General features: G+C 53.4%; 1 protein-coding gene across 5 annotated transcripts in view; it reads left to right on the forward strand.

Annotated features, from left to right (window-relative positions):
* MGMT (O-6-methylguanine-DNA methyltransferase) overlaps positions 1 to 13,336 on the forward strand; it is a 278,908-nt gene that overhangs the window by 225,043 nt on the left and 40,529 nt on the right. For all 5 annotated transcript variants that reach the window (XM_032313067.1, XM_032313068.1, XM_032313069.1 and 2 more), the window contains exon 3: positions 3,293 to 3,453. In XM_032313067.1, coding sequence (XP_032168958.1) covers positions 3,293 to 3,453 — 161 coding nt within the window. The remainder of the gene's footprint in view (positions 1 to 3,292; positions 3,454 to 13,336) is intronic.

The raw sequence follows: 13,336 nt of genomic DNA on the forward strand, positions 1-13,336 counted from the left end.
GTGTCCCTTTCTGCATGGTCCCGGCTGACGGCGGGATGGGGCCTGCTCTTTGCCCATGCGGGCTGTCTGTCCAGCTGCTGGCCCTGGGTTCCCACGCCTGGTGCTGGCCCACGGACAGGGGTGTGCGACTCCGCGGTGGCTGAGGGGCAGCTCCCAGGGAGGGCTGGGGTGTGGGATTTACGGGAGCGTGGACCACGGAGCCCATAATCACTGGGGCCTCAGGGCTGGTGGGCAGGGGGCCAGCAGAGACTCCTCCGTAATCAGGACGACCGCCGGCAGGGCTGCGCCGCCGTCACACCGCAGCTCGCACAGGGCCGTGTGAAGCGAGGCTGGAGGAGAGGGCAGGGCAGGGAATAAATTTTCGTTTTATTGTAGAAATGGAAATCTGTGTCATGGCTTTAAAAATCTGGTTTTATGTGTGTGTTTAATGCCATTCATTTTAAATGTAGTATCATAAATCCTTGCTTCAGAAGCAAAGCTGTTTAATTACATTTCACCCATGAATAGTTACCTAATGCCAATAGAGAAAGAGTTAAAAAGGAGACCTACAGAGTAAATCAGAGGTTGAGATCTTTAGCACAAGCATAAAAAATCAATTTAAGATGAATTTTACTACTATAAAAATTCTTCAAATATCCTTTTAAGAGTGGGAAATGCTAGTAGGGACACAGCTCCCATTCTGGTCCCTTAGCCACGAGGACACAGCGACCAGCCTGGTCAGTGCCTTTGATGCCCAGATGCCCCTGCGCCATTCCGGGGCCTCAAAGAGGTGTAAGTCTTGGAGCACAGTGGGTCGCTAGTGGGTACTGAAGGCCCCGTCCCATAGCCTAAGGTGCCCCATCTCCCGTGGTGTCTGTCCCCTGGCCAAGGGAAGCACAGTCATCGTTGGTGAAATGGGTGAGCATAGCCCAAAATCTCTGAGACCTTCTGGCCTGTTGAGGGAGGCGCCAGGCACACGGGGCCAGCATGGGTGCTCAAGGCAGGAGAGGGACGGGGATCTCCCATAGGCTGAGGGTGGGGACGTCGGCCCCTTAGCTCTGTTCATCTCCCATTTGGGCAGGTGCCACTCACAGCTTGCTGTATGCTTGTGGCGGAGACCTTCGTGGACAAACTGCCGACCCCCCGACACACACCGGGTGGCATTGGCCTTGCTTTGTGTGAAGGGAGCCCTGGCTTTCCCTAGAACACCGGCCCCCTCTCTCTCCACCCCCTGGAGTGGGATGGCAAGACATGCGCCAGCCTCCCCCTCTTGATTCTCCTTTGTCATCAGTGCACGTCTGTTCAGAACGGAAGGAGCAGGATGTAAACAGAGTGTCTAGAATTTCTCTCTGAAGTCGAGTGACATTCGGGCCAGCCACGGAAGTCCAAGTCCTTCCCCGACCAGATGTCCTGATGGAGAGAGAAATCAGGGCAGGAGCAATGTCTCGGCTCCGCTGGCCCCGCGGTGCTGGGCAGGGAGCACGTCCTGTGGGGGCCCTCTGTTGATGTGGGGTCCAGGCCGACCACGGGCCTGTCCTCGTGGGTTCCCACGAGGATCTCCCACAGAGATCTCACGAAGATGGCATCTGGGCTGAGGCCTCGGCCTGCTCTGTCGGGTCGGGAGGCGGCAGGATGGCCAGCCCGCGTCTGTTGTCCTACTCGGCCGGGTCGTTCCAGGGGACTCGTTTCTTTGACTTTCCCTGTCCCGTTCCTTCCCCACCCTGTCCACATGCAAGTGCGTGGACGCTCTGCCCAGTCCCCTTTCTGTTCTACTGTAGAAAAACCGTGGAAAGGGCATTTCTGTGCATCTCATCCAAGGAAGCTGATTTCTGGCGAGATCCAGGACGTCCGTGGAGACTCTCATTTCCACGGGCGCCGTGCCTGAGAGACAAGCAGTGCTGCGCGGGGCCACACCCGTGAGACCTGCGTCCGCGCCTTCTGCGGTTCCCTGCGGCGCACAGCGGGACGTGCACGGGCTCCCGGGTCTGCAGCAGCCTGCGCGTGCTTGCGGCCTTCCCGCACGGCGCCGTCGGGCCCGCGCTCCCGCGGCCGCCATCCCCCATGTCTGGGCCACATGGCCAAGCCGGGTGTGTCCTCTCCACTCAGACCCTCCTCAGGATGGCGGGTACGAGACGAAACAGGCAGCCGGAGACCGGTGCCCGTGCACGCGTCCTTAACCCAGAGTGAGGCTCGAGGGCCAGGAAGAGCCGCGTGCAGCTCCCCCCGAAGCTTCGGGATCTGAGATGCCAGAGAGACGCTGCCCTCCAGGGCCCGAAGGCCTCGGAAGCCTGCCAGCTGTCCGGGGACCTGGACAGGAGGCAGGAATGTCCGCTGAGGAGCTCAGACTCGGTGCCAGCGCTTTCGTGGGCGTGGGGTTCCAGGAAATCGTAATAAACGTCGGATCCATCATGAAACTGTAGGGCTCGGAAGCAGGGCCTCCAGCAGCGGGGTCCCCGGAGACTCGGCTCCTGCCGAAGGGGAGTCCGCTCTGGGAGAGGCGGCCGCCGGCTCCCACGGGGGCGGGCGTTGCGCCCGCGGGCCAGGAGCAGACGAAGCGGCTCCACAGTGTGTGGTTTAACCAGAAGGAGACAGGAGGAGGAGTGACCGTAAGGAACGAACGGGGGAATCTGGGGAAGAAAGAAGAAAAGCCAGAAGCCGAGCAGCATGACTGGCGTTAGCCTCGCGGGAGGACTGCACGCGCGCCAGACGCCCTGGAGCCCGAGACACCGCGGGCGGGGAGCAGACCGCGAGGAAGTCCCCGGGTCGCAGCCCAAAGCAGTGCAAAGCCCCGAACGCGCTGTTGTGTTGAAACTCTGGGAGGCGCGGCTGGTCCCAGGCGGGGTAACTCCTTCGGTAGTATTTCTGGAAGAAGGTTTGATAAGACACGATTTTACAGACAAAGGATAGAGGGTCGCGTGCGCCCGTTGGCCGTACGACGGGGCAGCCGCGCTCCCACCGGGCCAGCGTCTCACATGTCATCCCGACTGTGTCACATCCTGCTTCACGGGGTGACTGCAGACGCTCAGAGCCCCAGACGGCAGAGCCCGTGTCCCCGCACGTTCCTCCCGGAATCGCCTCTTGTTTCCAAGGAGGGCTTGTGTTTCTTAGAGCCAAAGGGGGAAACGCGGCGGGAAGGCCCCCCACCCCTCCCGCGGGCACCTGCCCACCACTGAGCAGCAGTGGGCGCCCCTCCCCGAAACTGCTGCAGACGTCCACGCGTGTACGCACGTGGGCACAGCAGGCGTTCATTTGCTTCCCACCTGTGTGGACTCGGGGCCTGAGGTTTATGACCCTCCTCTTACCTCTTTTGCAGGCCTGCGGAGGCCCCCGCGCTTCCTGAGCTGCTTGGCCGTCCGGAGGAAATGACGGAGCCCCTGGTGCAGTGCACGGCCTGGCTGGACGCCTATTTCCATGAGCCCGCGGCCCTCCCACGCCTCCCCTTGCCTGCGATTCACCATCCCATTCTCCAGCGAGGTCAGTAACTCCGCCACCTCCCAGGGTTTCGCTCAGGGAGCTTGACGGATGAACTACCGCTCACGCCACAGCCCGTTTTATCGACTCTCCTGACTTGGTATTTTTACATCATCTAAACAGAGACCGCGTGTGTCCGCGCTGTAAGGACAGGAGTTCACGATCTCCACCCATTCCAAATGCTTGTGTTGGCTTTGGCACGTGGTCACATAATTCTTGGCAAAGGCAGTAAAAATGATGCATGCAGATCGACTCTTGACTCTTGTTGGCTGAAAGGTTTAAATAGAAACACATCTGAATAGCAGTGAATTTTTCAATAAGCTTATTGTTAACTTAAACTGTCTGCTTGCCAACAGCACAGAAAATGAGGCTTGTACATGGACAATTAGCTACTTCCATAAACTCAGCCGGTGACATCTCATCCGAGTGGGTAGTGGCATTGTGTTGTCTCAGAGAAGTTTGCAATCTAATTTTTCAAACTTGCCGTAGTTACTGTGTGCTTAAAGCACGGACTGAGAACTTACTGACTAAATGTAGCACGTTTAAGGCACATGGTCTGTGATCACCAAAAAGCATTTTCCCAGATGCTTCTTTCTGAGTTCTTGTTTGGACCTGAATTATGGCAACTGAGATTATTCTACACATATACCAGAGGTTCATTTTGTGTAGTGGCTTTTTATGCTCATATTAAAATAAGTGCATGTGTACGCATACACGAATATGTCTAGATGTATGAACACACATAGTCAAGGGAAAAAACGACCCTGAGGTTTTAGATAAGGTAAATCTAGGGCGCCTGGGCGGCTCAGTCTGTTGAGCGTCAGACTCTTGGTTTTAGCTCAACTCGTGACCTCGGAGGCTGCAGGGGACACGGTGTGACCTCCATGTACTGCGCAGGCTGGGAACTCAGATGTGGTTTTGCTTCTGAAGTAGGGGCTTGGGAACCCTGGTGCTCTGAACTATGCCGTCCACTGTCATTTGTCACTTGGAGAGTACCGCTGTGCCGCTAGGAGCAAGGAGGTTGCCCGACCAGAGGCTCCTGGGTGGCTCAGTCCGTTGAGCGTCTGCCTTCAGCTCAGGTCATGATCCCTGGGTCCTGGGATCAAATCCCACATCGGATTCCTTGGTCAGCAGGGAGTCGGCTTCTCTCCCCATGCACCCTGCTTGTGGTCATGTGTTCTCTCTCTCTGTGTGTGTCAAAAGTAAAGAATGAAAGAAAGAATTTCCTTACTGGCTTTCCTCTCTTAAAGTCTGTTGACTAGTGAGCAGAAATTTAATGTTTTAAAATTTTCAGGACAGAAAAATTAAAAAACCAAGTCAGGAAGTATCTATAATCAAAGGTAGAGGTGGGGAAAGTGAGCTTATAAAATCCTGAGATCCTGTTCTTGGTGTTTGAAGAGGGCGGGGCTGGCCACACTGACCCTGCCTCCCTGGCACTGGGCCGAGCCAGCCCCCCTCCTCGTCCAGCCCCCATGGGCAGTGTGGGTGTCCAGAACGAGCTGGAAACAGCTGCTGGGGTAAGGATGGAGGCCATCCAGCCCCAGCCAGAAGCTCTTCCCTGTTGGACGAGCCCCACAGTGCTGGCAGGTGCTTCCAACCAAGGCCAGGTCCCTCTAGCCGGGTTTAGGGGAGACGGCCTCCAGCACCCTCCTCGGGACAGGGTCCCCTGGGCCAGCCCCACCCCCCTGACAGGGGTCGCCGCAGCCGGGGTTTCCCACGCCTTACCATGTGCAAGCCAGGTTTTTCTAATTTAGCTCAATCGCTGACTCCCAGGCAGGGACCAGGTGTGGGGATTTTACGGTTTAAGAAGGGAGGGGGTGGACGGTTATGATAGAATTGCTAACACGAACCCCCAGATGTGGTAACACCTTTTTCTATCCAGTGTCGCTGGCTTGGCTCTGTTTCCACTTGGTATCTTATAGCACTAGGGGAGTCATGGTAGGCGGACAAGTCCCATGCCAGGAAAATCCTCTGACAACCTCCGAGACCTCCAGAAACTGGTCATTAACGTAGAGAAAGAAACCGTCGGGACGCCTGGGTGGCTCAGTTGGTTAAGCAGCTGCCTTCGGCTCAGGTCATGATCCCAGCGTCCTGGGATCGAGTCCCGCATCGGGCTCCTTGCTCCGCAGGGAGCCTGCTTCTCCCTCTGACTCTGCCTTCCACTCTGTCTGCCTGTGCTCGCTCACGCTTGCTAGCTCTCTGACAAATAAATAAATAAATAAATAAATAAATAAATAAAAGAAACCCTCACAGGCTTGGAGGCATGGCTACATGTTAATGTGGAATAAATTTTTTTTTAACAAATTCCATTTTCCATGCATCTTAATTTTGGGGCACGTTTAATATGCTTTTGCGTATCATGTTTTCATCCCAGTCTCACCTCTGAGATTTAGACCTGGTCTGCTTCTTTTAGCTTATTCTAAAAACGTAATCCCGACAGAGCCCCAGCGCCGGAACCTGCTTGTCCTCAGGAGCCAGCCCTTGCCCTAGGGGCGCCCGGGGGCCAGGCCCCTACTGCATTCCGTGGGCCCCTCTTGTCTGCGGGCAAGACAGCTTCACAGTGAGATGGGCACCCGTTCAGCACTGGTTCATCTTTTAAGGCTGGTCACACGTGTGTGCGGACATAAGCCATACACAGTTAAAGTTTTTGTCAGGTTAGTTAGAACTTAATACTGGAGATTTCATGTAGTTCAGCTTCTTATCTTGGAAAATTTCCCAAGTGCGATTAGTAGCAGGTTAATTGTCCGGGTTCTCCTGCCAAGGAGCGTGAGGCTGGCCCTTCACGACCGGAAGTCCGCAGGTGTGTGCCGCGCCGCCGCCGGGGTCCTGCGAGGGGTGAGGGCGGCGTCTGCTGCTCAGGAAAGCACCAGCAACCAGGTGTGGAGTAAGACGTGTTTAATCTTCTTGTGAGACTGTTCTGAGTAGAGGGCATTTCCTAAGAAAAAACCGTTGTGTGTTGTATTTGCAGTTTGGGGGGTTACCTTGTGCCGATCTGCTTGTTAAAGCGCCAGCGGGACCATCTGCCGCCGGCCTCTGACAGAGAGCCAGCCGTCTCGGGCACAAAGAAGCATTTTAGGGAGGGCAGGGGCTCCCCCATCGAGCCCTCGCGGAGGTCAGCACTATTTTGAATTCATTTTTCTCCAAGAAATAGTTACTGAATGAAGCCATTGGTCTTGAAATCTAAATGTTTCTTTTATAATGAGATACCGTTTGAAGTTCTTTCCTGTTAATGTGTTCTACGTCCGCGTTTACTTCTCACAAGTAACGTCGCTCCATTGTATACGTAAGCATCTTCGCGTAGCCTTCGTAGTCCGGGGCAGAGCAGGTGAAAAGGTGGAAGTAGACTTTGCCAGAAGCAGGATTTCCCAGCGCTGAGGAGAGGCCGACTTGAGGGAAACTGAGACCCCTCTCGGATTCAAGGTGTGCACACGCGGTCCTCCCCTTCCCAGCTCCTCTGCCCGTCGCGGCGCCCAGAGCAGGGAGCCTGGGCCTCTCCGCTTGCTCTCCGGGCTAGAGTGGGGGCTTCCTCCACGGAGGGCGCCCCAAGAGGCGCGGTGTGAGCCCTGCAGTGTGCGAGGCGGTGTGAGCCCGGCGGCGTGGACGGTGGCGCGGAAGGTGGGTGGTGGGTGCTGATGGTGGTGGGGGCTGGACGACGGTGGACCCCAGTGGCGGTGTGAACGGCGGGTAGTGGGGACGGCGGGCGGTGGGCGCCTGCGGTGGCGGACCCCAGCTGCTCCTTCCGGTGTCTTCTCACAGATGATCATTTTCAGCAGATGAGTTCTGAGTTTTCTTTTCAAAGTGACTGCAATGTTCCCTTTTAAATGAAATATTTAACACTTTAATAATTCCTTCGTCACAGCTATTAGCTTGTAGCTATGAAATCCAGCCGCATGACGGTAGTAAGATCCGCATTTGCCAACCCTGCCGGCGAGTAGCGTCTTGTCGCTTCTGTTCTGAGGCCTCAGAAAGGATTCTCGTGCTTGTGTAAGTCTGTTGAACAGCCTCTCTGCAAAGGGCCTCTCCTGCAAGCCCTTCCAGAGAGTTACGGGAAAGGCCCTTCCAGGGTGAGCAAAGGTCCACACTGTGTCCCGGAGGACGGTCCCCCGGGCCGTGCGCTTCCAGGGAGCTGAGTGAGTGCTGGGAGGCGGCAGGACCCCGAGGTCGGGAACAGCATCGTCACACCCTCCGGCCCTCACCGGAGATGGCTCTGTAAAATCAGAAATGCCTCCGGGAGAGGCTCATCACGCGAGCTCGCCCTGGCCCCCAGCCCCACAGCCTTCACGGGGCACAGCCCTCCTGCCCTCCGCTGCCGCTCACCCCGGGCCGCCATCTCCCCAGGAAGGGAGGCCCCAAGCCCTCTTCCTGTCCGGGTGCTGTGGCCGCCGGGGCGCCGCTCACGGGCGCTGAGGTCAGTCCTGCGCACGGCCTGGGCCTGTCTGCAGTGCGGGCCGTGGCAGAGGCGGGAGCTTTGTCTCAGCCTCCCTCGTGCCCACAGCAGCAGGCGGCTTCGTGCGTTCGTGAGGTTTGACCTGACGCTCCTCCCTGGACTTGGATAAAGCCTGCTGTGCGGAGAGGCAGCGGGAGTGGCCGGTGGCGGTTCCGCGTCCGGCTGGGGGCTCTCACGTTCTCCCGTACTGTGAGTGAGGCCTTATAAAAATCGTCAGCCTTGCCGTGATACTACCTAGTTTGTAAACCTTCCGATGCCCATTTATTGATTAAAACAAGCAACAACACCGCACTTAAATGAAGCAGGAAATAAAGAGCTGGTGAAAATGTACTTTCAACCCTAGAGCGGCCACACTGCCTTTTGGGGGCAGCCCATGTGGAAATCTGGCCCAAGGCCCGCTGACACCAACACTGGGGAAGGCGCCGATCAGCGGAAAGGGGAGGAGGCGTGAGGGTCAAGGTGCCAGAAAGACGGTCAGGAGTCCGAAATCAGGAGCAGCCCCGGCTCTGAGTCCCGCTGTGCTGTGCGTGTGGTCTCAAGCCCCAGGGTGGGGGTCAAGGATAATTAAGAACAAAGGTGGGCGCGAAGCCTGAATGCAAATGGTGTGCAGGGTATGGAGTGAGTCCCGGAGGGGACTGCAGGGGTGAGCGAGTATCTTCCTCATCAGGGACATCTGGCTCCCTGCTTTCAGGGCCTGAGGAACTGTCTCCAGGAAGCCCTCCTGGAGGCACCAGAAGTCCTTTTCAGAGCCTTAGGGAGGGAGCAGCGCTTCTCTAGCAGCCCCTTCTGTCTGGCCTGAGACCTTGCACTCCCAGGGCCAGCATCTGCTGCACGTCCCTCTCCAGGGGGACAGAAGCACCCCTTTGTGGGCTGCCTAGCCCGGTCTGCGTTCAGGTATGTGCCTCGCTTCCAGCTCCCCGGTGGGATGACAGTGTTAGGTTGCCGGAAGTCCTCACCCGCGGTGAGGGTTTCTCTGAGTCAGGGGCCCCCAGGCTGAGCAGAAGGGAGCCACAGAGCCCCTGAGGGGTGGTGACTCTGTGGGCCCTGTGGCCGCTGCCCTCCTTGGTAATCTGGCTCCATCCGGGGGCGTGGTGGCCAAGCCCGCTCAGAGGCCATCCGAGCACTTCACCCTCCGCTCTTCAGCTCGACCCATCAGCTGCATTTTGGCGTTTTGGTGAAGATCATGGGCTGAAGAGCCTGGGGTTCAGCGGCGTCCGAGTTCACGGTTTCCTATTTCCTGCCTGGCCGCCGTCCCTGGTGTTGGTTTATTCTTTGTACTGTGCGACCACATCTGGGATGAGGAGTTTTAGCTTCAGCTCTGATTCGCTTAAGCCGACAGCTTTGTCAAGTTGTTCTGCGAACCTGTGCACCCGGGCGCTCTAGACAGTGTGTCCATATTATACTGTCGTTTCTGTACGTCTCACCCTCCCCAGGACACGTCCAAAATCCTGAGAGAGGTAGATATATATACGTGACCAAACAGTTTATATGTGTTGTGTATCACACATGCAAGGGTATGTCTGTGTTAACGTGTGTGTGCCCTGTTCTGAGAACTAGTGCTCTAAAGGAATTTACTGAAACAGATCAGACTCCTACGAGAGTTTCTGCAATGTGCTTCAGTCTATCCAAGTTTGACATTCCTAATTTAATAATGATTTTTATTTGAGACCCATAGTTGCCTTTTTAAGAAGTATTTTTGCTGTTGTAATTAACAACTTTTAAAAGTTTTAGGTCATGTATCCATAGAGCTACCTGATCTAGAGCTCTAGCCAAGGGAGAAGGTGGGAGGGCCAGTATGTTACTCACCTTTTTGATTTGGAAAGTGTGAGCAAGACTGGCCGCACGTCACTGTCGGTATCCTGAGGTTATGGACTCACATCAGGATGAGCCCACCCCACTCCTCATTGTCTAAAGAGTGTTGCCAGGTGCCGGCCCTTGGCTGGGATATCCCATGATCGTGTTGGCAAAGCTAACCAGAACCTTTAGGAGGTATCCAGTTTGGCCCAAAATGTGGTTTCTCTTTGAAATACTTGGGTGAGTGAAGCTCTACATTCTTGGGGGGACCCCTGAACAATGGAAGCAGCCGGTGGGAAGGAAGATACGGCTTCAGGTCCTGGATCCCAAGCTGATACTCCACACACCTAATGTAGATCCTGCCCTGGGATTGCTGTGGAAGAGGTTAAATATTCTGGTAACCCACAGGGTCACTTACACCTACCCTTGATTTGGTAGCACGTGCCTCCTCCCAAAGAGGAGAGTTGAGTCTGTCGATTGGTACCAGCTCCTGAGGTGCTCACATGGCTAAGCAGGACCACCACCTGCTGGACCCCAAGAGCAGGCACAGCGTTCTGTGCCCAGACCCATCTGATGATTCAGTCATCCCCACTGGCTCCTGGGAAGCCTCATTCAGTGAAAGTTTTGTCCCAGATCTGGGGAGGTGATAAGATCACATGTCCCCTGAGGTTTCCATAATTCAGACAATCAATCAGTCAATCAATACATATGTACATACATACATACTCAAGAAGACCTTAACTCAAGTCCGGGGTGGTCACAGTGTGATGTAAATGAGCTTAAGAGGTGGTCTGAATGTCAGCTACTTTTAGACCTTACATTGGACAGGACAGCGTCTCTATTACAACTAAATAATATTGATAGTTGAAATTGTCACAAGTGCTGCCTTTATGGGGAAATATTTGCATGAAAGTGTGGTGTTCCATCTGGCATGGTAATTACAGCCAGCCAGTGGAAGTTCCTATTTCGGAGAAGTTCCCCAGTCACGTTCACACATTTAGGTGGGTCACCCGCAGTTGTCCTCACGATGGATGGGTGTGGAGGGGATGTGCCTCAGAGCAGCCCAGCGTCCGATTTCCGCCTACCGAGAAAAGGGAATCACATTGTCTGTTTCCTGAATTTTTCATTTGAAATGCACTTTGAAAAAATGGAATCTTCTATCAGGTCTGTATTTTAAAGTGAAAAAAAAAATAGACCCTTCACTTAAATGTGCTTTCAAAATTTTTATCCCCATTGTAGGCATTAGATTAATGCGGGTTGCTTTCAAAGAGAATGTTTAAATATTTTTGTTGTCATAAAATGTTGTATATTCACACTTTATAGGCAATGTTAATGCATTTTTAAATGCATTTTTGTACCATCCTAGAAATAATAAATAGAGTTATCTCTACCACCTGGGTTTATAGAAAAATTATCCTTTAATAAAAAATATGCATAGCGCTGGACTGTAAGTTAATACATCGAACACATCAGCATTAGAAAATTGATGGCAGTAATGCCGTGAAACTGTGCAGGAGCCAAACGTGTATCCATCGTTACTTAATGTAAATTTCCTCATCACATACTTGGTTTACCTGCGTCCCTTATGTTCAGGCTGACTTGGAATAGCAGCTTTCCAAGTCTGCGTTCTTCTTTAAAGGTTGTGTTTCTGTGTTGGAGTGGAAAAATCCCACCTCTTCCAGAGGCCACTGGTGTGGCTCTGGGACACATGATGGCTGTCACCAGGACAGAGCGGACCCACCAGGGCTCAGCGCGCCAGGCATCATGTCCTGCCCAGTGCCAGGCCGTACAGTGCTTCTGAAGACTGACGTAGGGAAGGCAGTTCTTAAACCTAAAGTACATCACTCCGTTATGAGCTCTCATCAGGAGAAACCAGGTTTGTCCTGCCCTGCCGACAGTAAGGTAAATGCTGATTGTGTTTGGAAAGTCGTGTCTCTGGCGAGTCCTGCCCGTGCCCACCCTGCCCCCAGCATAAAAAGCTACAGTGTCTCTGTTACTATGGCAACTACTTTTCCGTTTCATGAGTACTGCTGGTGATCGTCGCACAAAACACAGTGTGTAAAGGACCCATCCCTAGACATGTGTGTGCGTGCGTGTGCGGGCCATCTGTGTTTTCTGAACCCGTGTTCCTTCCTCAGCGGGCCTGTGGTGGGCCTTCCCTTGGACGGTCAGAGACCGAGCTCCGGAAGCACAGGGCTCATGGCTCGGCCAAGACCTACTTTTCCGAGCAAATTCGCATTTCTTCCTCTTCTTAGAATCAAATATGCAAGAACCAACATAAGTGGCACATCCCCCCCTTTTTTTCCTCGAGAATTGGGCCTTTGATGTTCAAGAGCAGCCAGTATTAAAGGCCGTCCCGAGCTGGCCGTGGCCGCCGCGCCTGTTTATGGCCGATGTAAACCAGCGCAAATCGCACCGAGGATGATGGCATCATTAGTTTGTGAATCGCATCCTTGAAAATAACTGTGGAGGAGCCAAATCGGTTTAAAGGAAGATAACGGAATGGTTTAAGCTGCTTAGGTTGAATGCCAATTATGTTTTAATATTCAACTGAGCATATTTTACTAAGAAAAAAGGCCGCGTTGACGCATGCATAACTCATTGGCCGCGTCGGCCAGCTGTGCCACTCCACTCCGCGAATCACTTTGTGCATTTTAGTGGTATGGTAATTTAGTGGAGAACTACCTGAGTGATGGCATTTTCAATGAGCAGGTAATCTACAGAGAATTTTTATATGGTTATGAGTTCTGTGCTTCAGCCTGGCAACACAAAAATACATCAAGACCAATTACGGTATCAACTTTCAGCGCGGTACCCTCGCCACGCAAGTGCATGTATTTCTGCCCCAGGCATTTCAAATTGCATCTAATTTGAAATCTTTGGGGTTTTAATTAAATTTCAGAATATATGGAATTCTTCATTAGTACCTGCTCTGAATAGCAGATGATCCTTCTCTCGGTCTCGTTAAAGAAGTAGGCTGTGGTAAATAGCGTGTTCGGGAACTGATCATTTGTGGGGCCTGGGTATTGGAACAGAAATAGTAAAATGCAAAATAATATCAAAAAGATTATTAGTCCAGGGAGAGTCTCTTGATTTGTATTTTAATGGAATTTTACATTTCTCTTAATGATTTGCAAATTGTCCTCTGATTATAAGATGCATTAAGCTTTTCATTTTAATGGCAAAGACACAGCCATTAGCAGAATTTTTTTTTTCTGTCTTCTTTTTAGAGTGCTTCCCTGCAGCAGATAAATATTGAAACCATTAACACCTTTTGATGTTCCCTACAGCCTGCATCTCAGACCCAGGCGCGGCTCCCGCGGTCGCTGGGTGTTAACACCTGACTGGGGGCCCTGCCTCTTCACCGGCCGTGTTTTCTTTTCTAGCACACGGGATCCGTTTTTAAAATTTCAGTGGCTGGTCTTGTTTATTTGTGTTAAAGCTAATGCATTTAAATATTATTAATGGCCCAATTTGTATTAATAAAAGCTGTTCTCCTCAGTGTGAAGGTTGCCGGTGCTCAGGGCTCCTGCCCCACGCTGGTCTGCTGGGCTGGAGTCAGGGAGGGCTGAGCGGCGGGCACGGGGAGTGCAGAAGGCAAGTCTCTTCTCGCTTCTGGGGAAGTCTGCGCGCAGGAGAGAGACG

The sequence above is a fragment of the Mustela erminea genome, chromosome 14, assembly GCF_009829155.1.
Source record: "Mustela erminea isolate mMusErm1 chromosome 14, mMusErm1.Pri, whole genome shotgun sequence".
Taxonomy (NCBI): Eukaryota; Metazoa; Chordata; class Mammalia; order Carnivora; family Mustelidae; genus Mustela; species Mustela erminea.